Source organism: Acomys russatus, chromosome 9, assembly GCF_903995435.1.
Source record: "Acomys russatus chromosome 9, mAcoRus1.1, whole genome shotgun sequence".
Lineage (NCBI taxonomy): Eukaryota > Metazoa > Chordata > Mammalia > Rodentia > Muridae > Acomys > Acomys russatus.
This window is the reverse complement of record NC_067145.1, coordinates 3,008,562-3,026,280: the sequence shown is the minus strand read 5'-3', so window position 1 is coordinate 3,026,280 and position 17,719 is coordinate 3,008,562. Positions and strand designations below refer to the sequence as shown.

The 17,719-nt window shown below is 44.3% G+C and overlaps 1 protein-coding gene across 1 annotated transcript in view; it reads left to right on the top strand.

The window, feature by feature from the left end:
• The window catches only part of Osmr (oncostatin M receptor), a 45,301-nt gene extending 28,055 nt beyond the window's left edge, over positions 1 to 17,246 (top strand). The window contains exons 9-17 of the mRNA XM_051150930.1: positions 3,067 to 3,143; positions 6,424 to 6,646; positions 7,078 to 7,257; positions 8,693 to 8,797; positions 10,545 to 10,718; positions 12,197 to 12,364; positions 15,232 to 15,313; positions 15,735 to 15,807; positions 16,476 to 17,246. Coding sequence (XP_051006887.1) covers positions 3,067 to 3,143; positions 6,424 to 6,646; positions 7,078 to 7,257; positions 8,693 to 8,797; positions 10,545 to 10,718; positions 12,197 to 12,364; positions 15,232 to 15,313; positions 15,735 to 15,807; positions 16,476 to 17,018 — 1,625 coding nt within the window. The 3' untranslated portion in view covers positions 17,019 to 17,246. The remainder of the gene's footprint in view (positions 1 to 3,066; positions 3,144 to 6,423; positions 6,647 to 7,077; positions 7,258 to 8,692; positions 8,798 to 10,544; positions 10,719 to 12,196; positions 12,365 to 15,231; positions 15,314 to 15,734; positions 15,808 to 16,475) is intronic.
• Positions 17,247 to 17,719: the final 473 nt, after the last annotated feature.

Genomic DNA, 17,719 nt, shown 5'->3' with positions numbered 1-17,719 from the left:
ATCTCAAGACTTGGGTTTGGGTCTGATGCGGTGCCTATTTCTCAAGCTGTTTGTCCAGCAAGTTAAAAACTGCTCCAATTGTTTAAAGACATACACGGTCACCTTGAAGTTTTGTCTTAAGTGTTAGGAACTAAAAGAATCAATGAGCTGATTATTGATGGCAGTCAGCCATGGTTTTCTAACTGGGGGGTAGATTTTTGTGGGCTGTGCCCTGTCATGCCCTCTCGCAGGCCTGCTTTCATCCAGATGTTTCACATCACATCATCAAAAACCAAAAAAGACAGGAAGGTATAAAACGGTGAAGCAGCCTCACTTTGTTAAATTGTATGAATGTGTGACTGTTGATGTAACATGTCCGTGTTAGTTTTAAAGACGTCTTTCCGTGAAAAAGTCAAAGTCCAACGAGAGTAGCTATAGTCTGACTTCCTGACTCAGCTGAGATTGAATTTTAGCACACTCACAGGTCGACTGTGGAGACTTTTTGAGAATGCATTTGAGTGTGAGTTGAACCCTGAGGCCTCACTGTACAGTGAAGCCACCCCTGTGAGCCTCCATGAACAAGAGAAGAGGATACCAGCTGTGCTCTCAGCAGATGCGCCTCCCCGGAAGCGCCTCACCGGAAGCTGGGAGGCCTGTGTTTTCTGTTTTGACAATTGTTCTGTTCTTCCACTCGTGTCAAAATATGACTGTAGAAAAAGATGGAAAATTTGGTTCTATGTAGAATACACAGTATTATGAAAGGATCAAGCAAAATGAAAACTAAAATCTAAATACCCATGTTAGTAACACTTCCATCCATTTTAAAAAGTAAAAGGCAACAATGAAAAATACATTTTCAGAAGTGTAAAATAAGTCCCATTGGTGGTATTATTATTATTATTATTATTATTATTATTATTATTATTATTATTATTATTATTATTTTATCACAGAAGCATGCTTGTGAACATTTTGTTGAACTTAGGCCTGCAACGCAAGCCTGAAAAGTGACCAACAATTTCATGGCTGAGAACCTGTCAATCAGGAGTGTCAGCGACTTCATTCTCCCTTCTGCATGCTTTGAGCAACTAACTTAGTCTCTCTGAGCTTCATTTCCATTTTTGAGAGTATGGAGTCCTTAAGGAGGACAGCACTGTAGGAGAGCAAGTGAGCAAATGCATGTAAAATAGTTGGAATGGACATGGCGCCTAATTATCCTCCTATACATTTTACCTACGGTTCTATATGCATCAGATTTGCCTCCAAATCATTTTAAAGGAAGGTACTCAGAGTGGTCTTGGGTTAATAGACTGGTTCAGCTGCCTGGGGATTCAATGACATGGGTTCAGTTCCTAGCACTGAAAAAATACAGACAGGGGCTAGAGATACATCTCAGAGGTTAAGAGCACTGCTTTTCCAAAGGCTCTGAGTGCAATTCCAAGCAAAGACGTGGTGGTTCACAACCATCTATAATGAGATCTGGTGCTCTCTTCTGGTGTGCAGGTGTATATGTAGGCAGAACACTGTATATATAATAATAAATCTTTTTAAAAAAAGAAAGAAAAATACAGATAGATTGATAGATGATAGATTAAAGGTGAATATAGATGATAGATGATAGATGAAAGGTAGATAAATACATAGATGACAAATTGATAGATAGGTAGATGATAGATTGAAGGTAGGTACATAGATGATAGATACATAGATGATAGATAGATAGATAGATAGATAGATAGATAGATAGATAGATGGTAGATAGACAGACTTGGAAAGAGAGTGATTTTTTTTCCTTCTAGTATGTCAATGGAGTGAGCACAGATGCAATGAAAATCAATGCTCAGTTTAGATAAATTTCTGAACAAAGGTCAGAGAGGAAAGACTGGGATATTTAACCAGGTTGCTTTCTGGGCTTTTATTTCACTTTTCACTCTTCATTCAGTGCTTCTCGAGCTTGCCCTACGACTCAGGCCCAAAGCCCAAAGCTAGTTTTCAAAGTCAGATGAGCCAAGGCCCAGATGCTGTGATGCCTTCTTCCACCATAAACTGGACTCTTGGAAGCAGTTTATGGTACCATGACTTGGGAAGCAGGCTGCAGGTCCACCGTGTGCCCAGAGGAGACAGCTGACAGGATCAGGAAGTAGAGGGGACAAAGAACTTTTTCCAGGTTATGACTCCAGTGAGGGGTCAGCCAGAGGAAATCATAAAAAGCAGGAAGGGCCCTGGGCTTGCTGCCCAAAGGCCTAGGTTAGAGTAGCTCCAGCCTAGCCTTGCTGCCCCAAAACTGACCTAACTCCTCTTAGAATTGTTCTGATAAATAAAAGTTCTTTAGTGGCCTCCAGAGCCTCCTGGACTGACTAGTAGGTTTTGAGTTTAATAGTGTGTTCAGGGGCATTTGATCCTCATTATTAAAGTCCCTACTATAAATTTATATGGGAATGTTCTTAATGTATTGTGTTATCATGTACACTGAATATAGACAGTGAAAATATTTCATGGGGCTGGAGAGATGGATCAGAGGTTAAGGGTACCACCTGTCCTTCCCAAGGTTCTGAGTTCAATTCCCAGCAACCACATGGTGGCTCACAACCATCTATAATGAGATCTGGTGCCCTCTTCTGGCATGCAGTGGTACATGCAGGCAAAAAAATGTATACATAATAAATATTTTTTAAAAAAGAAACAAAAAAAATATGTCATGCCAGCACTATGAGTGTCTAGTGAGCCATGGACCCGTGGATAGAAGTGGATAGAAAGTGAGAGGGTTGGCTAGCAGGCCCCAAGGAGCACAGGCAATCACCATGGCTTAGAATAGCAGTTCTCAACCTGGGGGTCATGACCGCACAGAAGTCACATATCAGATATCCTGCATATCAGATATTTATGATTCTAAGAGTAGCAAAGTTACAGCTTATGAAGTAACAATGAAATAATTTTGTTGTTGGAGAGGTCACCACAATGTGAGGTGCTGTATTAAAGGGTTGCAGCGTTAGGAGGGTTGAGAACCACTGGCTTAGGAGAACATGGGGATTAGGGACCGCTTCCCACACATATATGACTTGCAGACTTTTCTTTGGTTATTTTCAGCCCCCTCAGAGGCTCCTGATGTGTGGAGACAAGTGTGGTCACAGAACGGAAGTCATTTTGTGACCTTCTTCTGGAAGGTAAGGGAAGCCGCTTCAGAAGGTGTCACTTGCTGCTTCTGAATAGTAGTGTACTCCTCAGTCAGAAGAAATGGTGGTGTCAGCCGGAATAGCAGTGTCCTCCTCAGTCAGGAGGAATGGTGGTGTCAGCCTGAATAGCAGTGTCCTCCCCAGTCAGGAGGAATGGTGGTGTGAGCCTGAATAGCAGTGTCCTCCCCAGTCAGGAGGAATGGTGGTGTTGTCAGCCTGAATAGCAGTGTCCTCCCCAGTCAGGAGGAATGGTGGTGTTGTCAGCCTGAATAGCAGTGTCCTCCTCAGTCAAGGGAATGGTGGTGTCAGTCTGAATAGCAGTGTACTCCTCAGTCAGGAGGAAGGGTGGTGTCAGTCTGAATAGCAGTGTCCTCCTCAGTCAGGAGGAATGGTGGTGTCAGTGTGAATAAAAGTGTACTCCTCAGTCAGGAGGAATGGTGGCATAGTCAGCCTATATAGCAGTGTACTCCTCAGTCAGGAGGAATGGTGGTGTCATCAGTCTGAATAGCAGTGTACTCCTCAGTCAGGAGGAATGGTGGTGTCAGTCTGAATAGCAGTGTACTCCTCAGTCAGGAGAAATGGTGGTGTCAGTCTGAATATCAGTGTGCTCCTCAGTCAGGAGAAATGGTGGTGTCAGTCTGAATTGCATTGTACTCCTCAGTCAGGAGAAATGGTGGTGTCAGTCTGAATGAATATCAGTGTACTCCTCAGTCAGAGGAATGGTGGTGTCAGTCTGAATTGCATTGTATGCCTCAGTCAGGAGGAATGGTGGTGTCAGTTTGAATAGCAGTGTACTACTCATTCAGGAGGAAGGGTGGTGTCTTCAGTCTGAATAGCAGTGTACTCCTCAGTCAGGAGGAATGGTGGTATCAGTCTGAATAGCAGTGTACTCCTCAGTCAGGAGGAATAGTGGTGTCAGCCTGAATAGCAGTGTACTCCTCAGTCAGGAGGAATGGTGGTGTCAGTCTGAATAGCAGTGTACTCCTCAGTCAGGAGGAATGGTGGTGTCAGTCTGAATAGCAGTGTACTCCTCAGTCAGGAGGAATGGTGGTGTCAGTCTGAATAGCAGTGTACTCCTCAGTCAGGAGGAATGGTGGTGTCAGTGTGAATAGCAGTGTACTCCTCAGTCAGGAGGAATGGTGGTGTCATCAGTCTGAATAGCAGTGTACTCCTCAGTCAGGAGGAATGGTGGTGTCATCAGTCTGAATAGCAGTGTACTCCTCAGTCAGGAGGAATGGTGGTGTCAGTCTGAATAGCAGTGTACTCCTCAGTCAGGAGGAGTGGTGGTGTCAGTCTGAATAGCAGTGTACTCCTCAGTCAGGACGAATGGTGGTGTCAGTCTGAATAGCAGTATATCCCTCAGTCAGAAGGAGTGGTGTTGGCAGTCTGAATATCAGTGTCCTCTTCAGTCAGGAGGAATGGATGTGGCAGTCTGAATAGCAGTGTGCTCCTCAGTCAGGAGGAGTGGTGGTGTCAATCCGAATAGCGGTGTACTCCTCAGTCAAGAGGAATGGTGGGGTCAGTCTGAATAGCAGCGTACTCCTCAGTCAGAAGAAGTGGTGGTGTCAGCCTGAATAGCAGTGTACTCCTCAGTCAGGGGGAGGGGTGGTGTCAGTCTGAATAGCAGTGTACTCCTCAGTCAGGAGGAATGGTGGGGTCAGTCTGAATAGCAGCGTACTCCTCAGTCATGAGGTATGGTGGTGACAGTCTTACAGGGCCAGTTACAGGTAGACGGAACCATTCCATACCCATGTCCTTATGCTTGGGCCACAACTTCCCCGTGCCCAGCTGATGGCTGATGGTTAATTCTGACTGGTAGAACCTTTTCTGTATGTTCTACTGAGGCCCACCGTAACTTTTGGAAGGCTGACTACTAGGAACTACATCTAGAGTCATATACCCTACTTCTAAGTTATAAATATGTAAATACAAATGTTTTGAATCAAGCTATTAAATTATAATAGATAATCAGCATTATCCTCCCACATGGCCTGTTACCCTGTGTGACAATCTGGAAGGCCAGCTTTGTTCTCAAGGCTGTGAGAATTCTCAGTGTCTCCAACTAAACCATGGTCATAGGAGATGGTTGGCCCATGGTCACAGTCTCCCCTCAAGTTTGGCACAGTCTTCCAAGTTTTTGTATATATATAGCTCTGCTAAGCCTATGTCTGGATTGTGTCCACACCCTGAAGGGGCATCTGCTGCTTGATCTGAGATCTTGGGCTACACAGAGAAGGACACAGCCTGTCCCAGGAAAAGCAGACTTCAGAAAGCACAGATAGATGCCGATCTGGAACTGTGAAGGCAAGGACTTCTCTGTGACCCTCAGCATCTTCCAGAAGAGGGAGTGTGGGCTAGGTAGCAGAGGTCAGGGTGAGACAAGACTGGGTAGGAGGAGGCCAGGACCCAGGATCATCTAAAATGGTCTTCTGGGTGCTGGTCCCACTCTTGGATCTTTTCTCAGCTGCCTTCCAAATTTTATTTTCTCCAGAGCTGAGAGTCTATATTCCTCTTGACTTTTGACTTAGACTTTGCTCTCTAAATAGGCTTTAAATCTTTTTCTGTTTTTTGTGTTTTGTTTTAAGGCAGGGTTTCTCTGTGTAGCCTTGGCTGTCCTAGACTCACTTTGTTTTTTGTTGTTTTGTTTTTTAAAGATTTATTTATTTACTACTATGTATAAAGTGCCCTGCCTGCATGTACACCTGCATGCCAAAAGAGGGCATCAGATCACATTATAGATGGTTGTGAGCCACCATGTGGTTGCTGGAAATTGAACTCAGTACCTTTGGAAGAGCAGCCAGTGCCATCTCTCCAGCCACCTAGACTCACTTTATAGAGCAAGCTAGCCTTGAACTCACAATGATCCACTTGCCTCTCCCTCTCAGAGTGCTAGAATTACAAGTGTGTGCCACCACACCCAGCTACACTATTAAATCTTTAATATAATCTCTAAGTGATTTTTGTGTCTGCTTCCTTTAGTTAGATTGAAATGCAGGATTCTAGGCATATGTGCTTGCGTTGTGAACATGCACATATCTAGACATATGTGTGTCTTAATATGTTTATATGTGTGTATGTGTGAATGTGCTAGTATGTGTGTGCACATAGTTGTGTGTATGTACATTGAGTAGATATGTTCTTACGTATATGTGGATTGGGCAACTAAGAGTATGGAAGAAATGAAAAAGTAATTTCACAGTAAAACTCATTTTGAAAGGATTGTCTTTTTTTTTTTTTTTTTTTTTTTTTTTTTTTTTTTTTTTTTTTTTAGCCGCTATTAAAATCACAGGCCAATGGCAAAATCATATTCTACAATATAGTTGTAGAAAATCAAGACAGGCTAACTAAGTCAGAACACCACTCTGGCCAAGAACCATCCATTTGCATAAAACTGAACCTTGACCTGGGTCCTTACAAGATTCACATCACAGCCAACAACAGTGTGGGTACATCGCCCGAGTCCGTGATTGTCCTCACTAATGATTCTGGAACTGGTGAGTCCGCATTGATCAGTTTGCCTTCCATTCTTGAGAAAACCATTGACGATATTTCCAAGTAGTGACTGACAAATAAACCATAACTTGAGGCAGCCATGTGCTGTTAGGCACTCTTCCAGAGCTGGAAGTATCAGCAGGTTGCAATGTGACAGTGCAGTGGGACAGCACACTCTGTCCCTGGATGCTTCCGCACACTTAAAGGTTATCTAAAATTCATTTGAGTAAATACCATCCTAGCAAGGTGTGGTGGTGAATCCCAGAGCAATCATCACTGGGGCCAAGGCTTTAGGCACAGAAGTAGCTGAGAGACATTTTAACCCAAAAGTATAGACAAACAGTGCAAGTGTTGGTTTATTTTCTTCTTTGGAAGTTGTGAAAGAAATAAAATGAGCTGAATCAGAAATATTATTCTATTTGTTTCTGCACAGAAGAGGTCCATGAGAAAAGAATCAACGGTACAAAGGATGGATTCCATATTTCTTGGGAGCCCATATCTGGAGATGCTGTAGGCTATGTTGTGGACTGGTGTCCACAGTCTCAGCCCCAGTACTGTCATTTGCAGTGGAAGAAGCTAGGCCCCAATACCACAAGCACCATCATCACCTCAGGTGAGAACTTGCAACACTCATCTATGCATATCCCCCTTTGCAGCGATGTCAACTTAGACTTCAGTTCTGAGCTACAGGTCCTTTGTGAGAGGCTAACAATTTTGAAATGACAAATTCAACTTGGTTGCTTGGAAATCCGATTCCATGAGTGTGGATTCTGACCTTAGAGCTTAAAATCTACTACAGCAGAATATGTAAATGTAGGCCCATAGTGCAGATTGTAATACGTTTTCCCCCTGTGGGAAGGATTGTAAACCTTGTCGGAGGTGAAAGCAGTCTTGGTGGGTTTTGACCTTGGACACACCATGGATACTCCCTGAGATTAACCTTGAGATAGACCGGGTGGAGCCATCCTGGGCCTGGAATTCAGGAAGCAGTCTGGGGGACTCTACCTGGACTCTTAGGTTTTTAATCGACCCTCAATGGGAGGAGGAGATCGGCCCTTGCATGCGAGGATAGGCAGGAGGGGAGGATGAGAGGGGCAGCAGGTTCAGACCAGGCTTGAGCACACGTGGATCGGGAAGAGGATCAGCAAACAGGCTGGACCAGCCCACAGGCCAGAGACACCTAGGGACCTGTCCCGTGGAGCGGATACCGGAAGGTTCACTCTTTTTTCCCTTTAACCTTTTCCCCCTCTTGTGTAAACTAGTTGGGTTGTATAATAAAGTTTAATTGTTATGAAACAGAGCCAACATCCCTCCCTCTAAATTAGTGGGACATTGGAAACTGCTTGCAGAAGCCTTTACAGATGCAGAGAACAGTGCACACTTGGGACATTTAGGGCATAGACTTGATGGAAACAAGAAAATCAGCTTTCAGTTCCAATAACCTTGTAGGCATGAACATTCCCCTCCCCCACTGAATCTACAACTTGAAGATGTCCGTGGTTTTAGGAAAGTCAAAGGAGCTCATGTCAGTGGCTGAAGGAGGTACAGTCACCATCTACTAGGCTGAAGGACTCTTGTGGGAATCCTCTAAATCCAGAAACTGATGGAAGCCCCTGAAGGACTCGGTGCCTGAGGGCTCTGCAGGCAGGCTGCAGGGCTGCAGGTGGAAGAGGAAGAAAGGAAGGGAAGACAGACATTCAAGCCCCCGAGTTATAATGGGAGTGAGAAGGGCAAATACTGTAAGCACGATCCATGTTAAAAGCAGTGTTGGAGTAGCATGGGAGTCTGGCTTGATTCGGTGCCTTGTTATATGTATGTAGAAGACAGCAGGCAGAGGATCCTGGCTCCAGAGCACATGGCAGTCTCTGTAGACTTAGGAGACAGCACTATGTTCACAACATGGAAGGTTCTGAGGCCTTGTGGAAGGAGAGAGGTAGGAGAGGGGAAAAAATGGAACGATCTTGAGAAAGACAGTATTAGGAGAGTACTCACTCATGATCCATCCTTTTCAACTCATATGATGTCATTCTGTCTCTTCTCTTCTCTAGAGGATTTTAAAGTGGGAGTCCGCTACAACTTTAAGATTTTTGAAATGTCTACGCAGCAGACTGCTCAGTTGCTAGGGAAACAAACAGGATACATCCAGGAACTGGGTAAGTGGAAGGCCTTTGGTGTGCCTCATGAAGACTTGTGCTGGGCTGGCCATCTGTGTACTCATAGCTCCGTGTTTCGTAAGAGTTCATTGCCATACTTATTTTTCTGGTCCCATTTATTTTAGGAATTGCATGAAGCTTTTAAATCATATAAACGAAACATCTTCGTTAAAAGAGATGACTCCACACACACAAAAAAAGAATGAAATCATTGAACACCCAAAAAGGCAATATCCAGTTAGTTCTTATTGTACACTGATACCTATGTCTCTATACTGATACACACTTTTAAATAAAAAGGAGATCTTACTCCACAAAGTTTGTTAACCTCTTTCTTGATCAATGTCACTAAATATTATTTGACCACAGGGCTACTTCCATAACTGCCAAACCACCCATTGTTGGACAATTTAAATGACTGCAAGGACTTAGAAGCTAAAATTTCTCTTCAAGTACTGTGTAGCTCCAACTTCTCCTTTGCTCTCCACTCTCTTGTGTCCAGTCTGAATTACTTTCAGTTTGGCTGTCTTTTTTTATCTATATCCATAATCGTGTGTGTGTAAGTGAAGGTGCATGTGGAGGCCAGAGATCGTTCTTCGGGTGTCATATACCATGATTTTTTTCAGTCTGCCTTTCAGACTATGCTTTCAAGCAAACACCACTGATGATTCTCAGATTATTGCATATGTTCTGAAGATCAAACTCAGGCTCTCGTGCTTAAAAGGCAAGCACTTTACCAAGTGGACTATCAGCTCATGCCTACAATGACTTTTTTCTTTTTCTTTTTTTTTTTTTTTTTAAGATTTATTTATTTTATTTATTGCATATGAGCGCTTTATCTGCAGAAGAGGGCATCAGATCACATTATAGGTGGTTGTGAGCCACCATGTGGTTGCTGGGAATTGAACTCAGGACCTCTGGAAGAGCAGGTGGCGCTCTTAACCACGGAGCCATCTCTCCAGCCCGGTTTTTTTTTTTTTTCTTAATTGAATCCTAGAAGTAGAATTCTTGGGTCAAAGGGCTTCAGCTTCTGAACTACGCTTATCATTTGTTTTAGAATTGTTGGGAAATCTCCTCCTGTAAGCATTTACCCCTATCCTACCCACCAGAATGGAATGTCCACTCTTCCTACTGCAGTGTTTGGCATCCCGGTCTCTGAAAGGGGGTGGGCTCCTGGCTGTCTCCCCAGTCCGACTCTAACCTCTTCCTTTGGGGAAGCTGATCCAGTATGTCATGTTGAGTGAACGTGTCTCAGTGTGCAGACACTGTGTATAAGTGTGGGTGTGTGTGAGTCAGGCACAGGAGGGGACTGAGTGCATTCCCAGAGTGTCTGATAACATGCCTGGAACTGGGAAATGGAAGCTTCAAATCCCCTCTCATGTTCCTTCATCTTCATGTCTGTAGGTTCTCTGGTTCAGAAAATATTATTGAGACTTCAAGGGCAGAATCAAGTCTAAGATAGGCCTTTTATTTTTTAACTTTTCTTCCTATGACTTTTCTGCAAATTATTTGATCTCTCTAGGGATTTACGTTTTCATGTATGAAAAGTTTGAATGAGATAATTGCTCAGCTCCTTCCCGCTCTCATAACTGTGTTTTGGTACACATTATGCAAGCAAAGAAAGAAGGTTCCTTCCTGGCACAAGCTCTTGGTGTGCAGAGCTGCCTGTGGTCTGTGTTTAGTTTGCATAATGTTCTGAGACCGTTCCCAGATCGTGGCTTGTTCTCATCCCATCTTCCTCTCTTAGCTGATGTGAAGAACCCAGAAGTGGACATTATAAACTTGACCTCCAACTCCTTCTTCTTGAGCTGGCAGAATTACGACAGTGACTCCCAGTCGGCTTTCATAGAAGGGTACTATGTGTATTTGAAATCCAAGGAGATGCAGTGCCACCAGAAAGCAGAAAGGACCCTTCTTTCAGGTGATGCTTACTCATCCACGTGTCCACTTAGACCATTTGGAAAGTGATAAAAGCCATGCTGAGTCCATCCCATCCCCAGAGTCAGGAGAAAGCACAGAAAAGGCTGTTTATGTGACAGGGACAGGCTGGGGATCAGGCTGATGCTCTTCCTACATTTTAGAATCAATAGGCAAAACTAAAAGGGGTATGAGTAGAGGGAGAGGTATTTTAACTCACTTCAAAAATAATGGCAGGCCTGACCATCAGCCCCTAAAGAAATCTTTCCACTTAGAAAGCCTGCTTGCTTTTCCAGACCCTCAATTAAAACACACACACACACACACACACACACACACACACACACACACACACACACACACAAACAAAAAACGTTTCCAAACATTATTATGTTTTAAATTTTGACTTACTTATATGTTTGTGGTGCTAAGGACCAACCCCATGGCCTTGCACATACTATGAGTGAGAAGTCTGTCTGCAAGCCGCATCTCTGGCACCAGTGTACTTGACTTGCCCTGAGCGCGCTTCCAACAGCTGGCAGAGCTGTGCCTGTATTATTGCCATTCCCTGCTTAGGGGATATTTTCTTTATTGTGGCACACCTTGAAAATTAGCGAAAGTATAATTTGATTTGGGGTTGGCTTAAAAAGGCAGATGGTAGCGAGACAGCCAGGCTATCCATGCCTAGCTCTCCTACAAGGTTTCCGCCACGCTATTTTCTTTCTCTCTTTTTCCTTTCTTTATTTCTTGAATTTTCTAACATGACATGCCAATTGTTATCCCCTCCCTCTTATCTTCCCATCCCCACCTTGCCTCCCTCTTCTGCCCTCTTCCCCTCCCCTAGACTTCTGACGGGGGCAGGGGGAGACATCCTCCCCCATAGTCTGATCACAGTCTATCAGGACTCATGAGGAGACCTTTCTCTGTGTGCCCAGAGGCTACCCTGCCAATGAGCAGTGATCAAATCGCAGGCACCAGAGCTCACATCAGAGATGGTCCCCGCTCCCCACACACATGGAGAATGAGCTGCCCATCAGCTGCATCTGAACAGGGGGTCTAGGTTCACTGCATGCATTGTCCTTGGTTGGTGCATCAGTTTGTGCAGGCCCCCTGGGTCCAGATTCTCTGGTCTTGATGGTCTCCTTGTGGGGCTCCTGACCCCTCTGGGTCCTTCCATGTTCCACCACTCCTCCATACAACTCCCAGCACTCCACCCACTTTCTTTTTCTTAATAAGTCAGGGTTCCATGGACCCTAGGCTGGCTTGCACTCACCACATAACTGAAGATGACCTTGAACTTCCGTTCTTCCCTCTGGGATTACAAGGATGGGCCACCATGTCCAGTGTGTGTTGCCTTGGGGATTAAATCCATGGCCTGCCTGTGCATGCTAGGCAAAACCCTCAACTAACTGGCCACACACAGGCCCTCTGCCACACTCTGAATATGATTTTCTTGATGATAATATTTCTTTTCAATTACAGATAAATCAGTGCTCTGTAAATATGACATCAACAACCCAGAGAAAAAGACATTTGCTGTGAAAAACCTTCGGCCAGAAACCCTTTATGAGTTTTTCGTCACTCCATATACCAGGGTCGGCCAAGGACCCAATGAAACATTCACAAAGGTCACGACTTCAGATGAACACTGTGAGTGTCTCCAAATCAAATGGTTTCCGCAAGGTTAACTTCTTGAGCTTTGTCTGTATCAGGGCGTTTCTATAACTTTGTCTCCCCAGCCCTGTTTTCTCTCCATCACACATAAATGTTATTCAGAACCCTGTTCCTGACGCCAGGTACGAGAGGCAGTAGGCTGACCCACTGATCTAGAACCTTCTTCTGATCTTTCTCCCTGACCCTAGAGGCCTGTCTGTGGGAGCCAGTCTCAGGGTGACCTGAAAATCACAGCATGTTGTAGAGCTGACATGAGAAGTGCTACCGGCTTCTCTCTCCAGCCTGCTCTGGATGGTGGTGGGTAGCCTTCTGCCTCAGTTTCCTGGGCTGACGGGAGGCTTTCTGCTCTGCTAGGGCCTCTGAGGATAGAGAGGGCCTGGCAACATGCAGTTATAATTTCAGCTCTGTGATTGTGGCGTCTACTGGGGAAAAGATCAGGTAAAGAGATGTCTTTTTACAGTGTACTTGGCTTGAGAGAGAGACAAGGAAAGGAGGAAGGAACTGTATTTCTACCACAAACTCCCGCAGCCCTTGGGAGGAAGCCATGTATGCTCTGCAGAAAAGTGTAATCTGGATAGAGGATACAGGGGAGAATGCCTTGGCATGGTTCTCCTTAGCGACACCCACACCCACGTTCTTGAGTGCCTCTTACTTTCTTTCTTTTAATTCTAATTCTTAAAACCTATAATAAGCCCTCTGTCTTCCAACACCGGCCCCCCCACTCTGATCTCCACCTTCATTTCTCTCCTCCCACACTGTTCTTGGGTGGGTTGGTGGTGATGGTGGGGCTCCCCTTTTTTGAGGAGTAGGGGAGAGGGAAGGGGGGAAGAAGAAGGGAGGGTGGGACCAGGAGCAGAGCTGGTTCATCCTGAAATTGTCTTTTGGTGTGGTATCAAGGTTCAGCTTTGAGCGGTCCCTAAAAGACTAAGGGGAATCTTGCTGGAGGCACGTCTAAGCCCTGTTTTGCTGCACCAGAATCGACACTAGGATTTACAGCATTTTACAAGTGTGTGTATTGTGTGTGTGTGGGGGGGGGTTGATTTACATTAAAGAATTCGCCAAAGGGCCAGGCTGAAGAGACCTTGAAGACATCTATCTTTGAAAAAGAATTAGGTCCAAGATGGAAGATCTCAGTTTCCTCAACATGGCATCTAGTCACAGAAATCTGAGATGGTGGGATGTGACGGTCACACTGGTTAGGACACTGGTCCTGGATTACCCTAACTGGTGTCACAGACACATAGAGCTGCGGCTGCAGGTAGTAGTGACTGCCTGAGAGACTGATGTTTTCAAGCCTATGTCCAGAATTCAAATCAGATTAATATTTGAGCCAATGGTTTACATTATTTGAGCACTCTTCTCACTTTGAAGTAATTTCATTAGATGGGAAAGTGATTTTTGGGGGGGCGGGGAATAAGGTGTCATGTAGGCGAGGGTACATGGCTGAGGGTAAACTTGAACTCATGACCCCCCTACCTCTACCTCTGCAGTGCTGGATTTGCAGGCACGCCTTATGATGACTAACTCTAGAATACGTTTTAAATTCATTTCTATATTATTTTTCTTCCACCTTTTGAACTTACTTGTTTTCTGTGAGCACATGTCCATACACATCACACAAAATGGTAACTTTATATTTTCAAGATTTCATTAATCTTTGTGGTAAACCTTATGACCTTATCCTTATTAATTATACTGTTATTAATAAGACAATACTTCAATTATTTACAACTTCCCTGATAGACACTGTGTCCATTTTTAAATAGAATGTTATAGGACTCTGTTAGCGGCACCTCAGCCCTTGTTAGGTGGGGATGAGAAATACTTGCATTTGCTAGAAGCAGACTGCTATGATAAAACAATAAAAAATGATACCTACAAGTAGAACATTATGATAGGCAGATTTGGGCCTAGGGGTCCCGCTCAAACTAAGGCACCAGCCAAGGACAATACAGGTGGTAAACTTTAAACCCCTACCCAGATCTAGCCAATGGTCAGAACATTCTCCACAGTTGAGTGGAGAGTGGGATATGACTTTCTCAGGTACTCTGGTGCCTCACATTTGACCATGTCCCCTGGAGGGGGAGACCTGGTGGCACTCAGAGGAAGGACAGCAGGTTACCGAGAAGAGACTTGATACCCTATGAGCATATACAGGGGGAGGTAATCCCCCTCAGGAACAGTCATAGGGGAGGGGAATAAGGGGAAAAGGGGAGGGAGGGAAGAATGGGAGGACACGAGGGATGGGATAACCATTGAGAATAAATTAATAATAAAAAATTTTTAAAAAGAAAAAAGAAAAAAAATGAACAAAAATACCAAACATTCCAATGACAAAATCACAGATTGTTTTGAATTTTGCTCATTATGGTCCCTTTTTCTTTGAACAACGACTAGCTTGGTAAGTAAAGATCATGAGGCAGAAAGGTCGGGAAGCCTGGTAAGCGGCCAGGAGCTCCCTGCACTGGCTGCTGTTTCACACAGCCTTGAGTTCCCTACGCGGTAGCAGATGGCGTAGAGCTCCTGTCGACTCTGCTCTCCCTGCTGTGTTAGGAGTGTTACAGGTATGCACCATCACACCTGGCTTAGTTGTTCTTTCCTCTGTCTAGTCAGGCAGAACTCAGATTGAATTTTCCCTACAAGTCCCATCTAATAATAAGACTTATTTTTGTAAGACGTGATTTCTCAGTTTTAAATTTATTAAAAACTCATATTGAGTCTTGGATATATATGGGGAGCAATAAAGAGGGAAAAATTCTTCACCCTCATAAACTTTCATTCCTTTAAGGAGGCCAATTCGTATGTGAAAAAGATTACTTTCTTTTTTTTTTTTTCTCCTTTAGCCTACATGCTGCTGCAGATCATATTACCCATGACTCTCTGTGTCTCTCTCCTCATCGTTGTGTGCTACTGGAAAAGCCAGTGGTAAGTGGAGAGGAAGCCTTTTTTTCAAGTTAGAAACAAAGTGCATGGCAGAAATGCTATGGAATAATATGAGGAATGAATGACGGAAAGGAAAAGAAATGTAGGTGAGCAAATGTAATTTAGCTCATTTTGCCTTATGGCTCAGTAAACGGGGAAAGGAAGATCCATTTCAAAAGTTGCTCCATAGCCATAGCTAGTATTTATGCCACCCTGTGCTTGGCAGCATTCTACATGCTTCCCTCATGCAGAATGAGCCAGGGGTTGCCTGCAATAATATGGTGCTGTAATTATCTTCCTGCATTCTGTGAGCTAATTAAAGCAAGGAAGAGTTGAGCTTGCTTCACAGAGGATACTTCAGAGCTCTCCCTCCTAACTGTTGAACTGAGTTGTGCATTCAATCTTACTGTCACCATTCTTCTAGGGTGAAGGAGAAGTGCTACCCTGACATTCCAAATCCATACCGGAGCAGCATCCTGTCAGTGATAAAATCCAAGGTAAATGTGGGGATGTTGTGTGTGTTACACACCTGTGAAGGACTAAGCCTGGCATGGTGGCACGTGCTTGCAATGGCTACCTTTGGGATGAAAAGGGCAAGTGGCTCTCTGTGAGTCTGGGGCCAGTCTGGTCTATATAGTTAGCTCTAAGCCTTCCAGGCTACATAGTGAGACTCTCAAAAAACCCAAAGTGTGTGTGTGTGTGTGGGGGGGATGACTAATTTTGATTTGGGGCTCTATTAATCAAGCTTTCTTATACCTCTTCAGGAAAAGATAATAAATTAGAAGCATAAACACAGCCATGCAACCGGTGATTGGATAGACTAGGGTACAGCTCAGTGGCAGAACACTTGCCTAGCCTGAGTGAGGTTGCGGTTTTGATGTCACAGACCAAACAAACCTGTGGGCTTACTTATGCACCTTACTCATCAGGGGCTACCAGAAAAGTCAGTGGTAAGAGAGGAAGGCTTAATCCGACTGAGAGTCAGACACAAACTCCTAAGATGGAAACATCCGTTCTGTCCTGGTGAACCATCTGGCTTTTGTCACCACTTTCAAGTTCACATGTGGCCAGGAAGGAAGGGGAAGCTTTGGGAGTCCATGATACACGATACACCTGGATACACCCACATAAGCCTTTATCCTCCGTATGTTTGATTTCTTTGCAGAAGAACCCTCACTTAATAATGAGCATCAAAGACTGCATTCCAGATGTCCTTGAAGTTATAAACAAGGTGGAAGGCAGCAAGACACAGTGTGTAAGCTCTGGGAAACCACACACTGAAGATGCACCCACTACGCCAACAGAGAAAGGCTCCTCTGGCCCCACCTCCTTCTTTTTTGAGAATCTTACGTATGATCAGTCGGCTTTTGATTCTGATTCTCATGGCCTTGTTCCGGGACCCCTAAAAGACACACCACGTCAACTTGGACTATTGGCCCCACCTGACAAGTTACTACCTGTATTAGACAAAGACTACATTAAGTCCCTGGTTGAAAGCCCAACTGAAGAAAGTAGCTTGATTTATGTGTCCCAGCTGGCTTCACCCATGTGTGGAGACAAGGACAGGCTTGCCACAAATCCAGCTATGCCAGCGCACTGTTCAGGGTACAAAAGGCAAATGGCAGTTCCAGGGAGCCTCGTATTACCTCCCCTGAGGGAGAACAACAGCCTAACCTCAATGATCCTTTTAGGCCAAGGTGAGCAGTAAACACCAACTAGCACCAACCCACTTCATACACTACAGGCACTTTTGAGGATGTAGCTGGTTCCATGCCAACACTGCATGCTCTGGCCCTTGATTCCAGGAGTGTTCATTACCTACGGTGCTGACTTATGAACGTCACTATAGGCTGACAGACTAAAGACCAGAACTATGCAATTTGCCATTTGCTCTGCACACTTCCTTAGAAATAATAGGATCATGGAGCATGCTGACCTTATTTGTTCCAGGCTCACCTTTAACACAGTACCCTTGACCTTGACGTAGGGTATGCCTTAGCCATTTCACAGACCCTACCAGTATGGTGCCAGGACTGTTCAAAGTGGCTGTGGTCCTAGGATTTTGGCTTGCAGTGAGAAAATACCTTTGTAAACTTAACCTCATGCTTAATATTTTAAGGGTAAAGTGACTGGATCAGATGCTTTGGTTAATGCCACAAGAGATTTATTACTTTTACTGTATAGACTTGTCACATTTGGTGGAAAGGTTACAAAGTAGACTTTGAATGAGAATTTGTAGTCACTGATAAAGTAAAAACAACTCTCTTGGTGTTTATACTGAACCTAACAGGTAAGATGTACAAATGGGACAGGAGAATCTTGACAGGTTTCCTGCTCTCCAGCTTACTGAAGTAAAACACGATTGCAAAAAGCTCTAGACTTGGTGTTCAGGTGACAGGACCCTGTTCA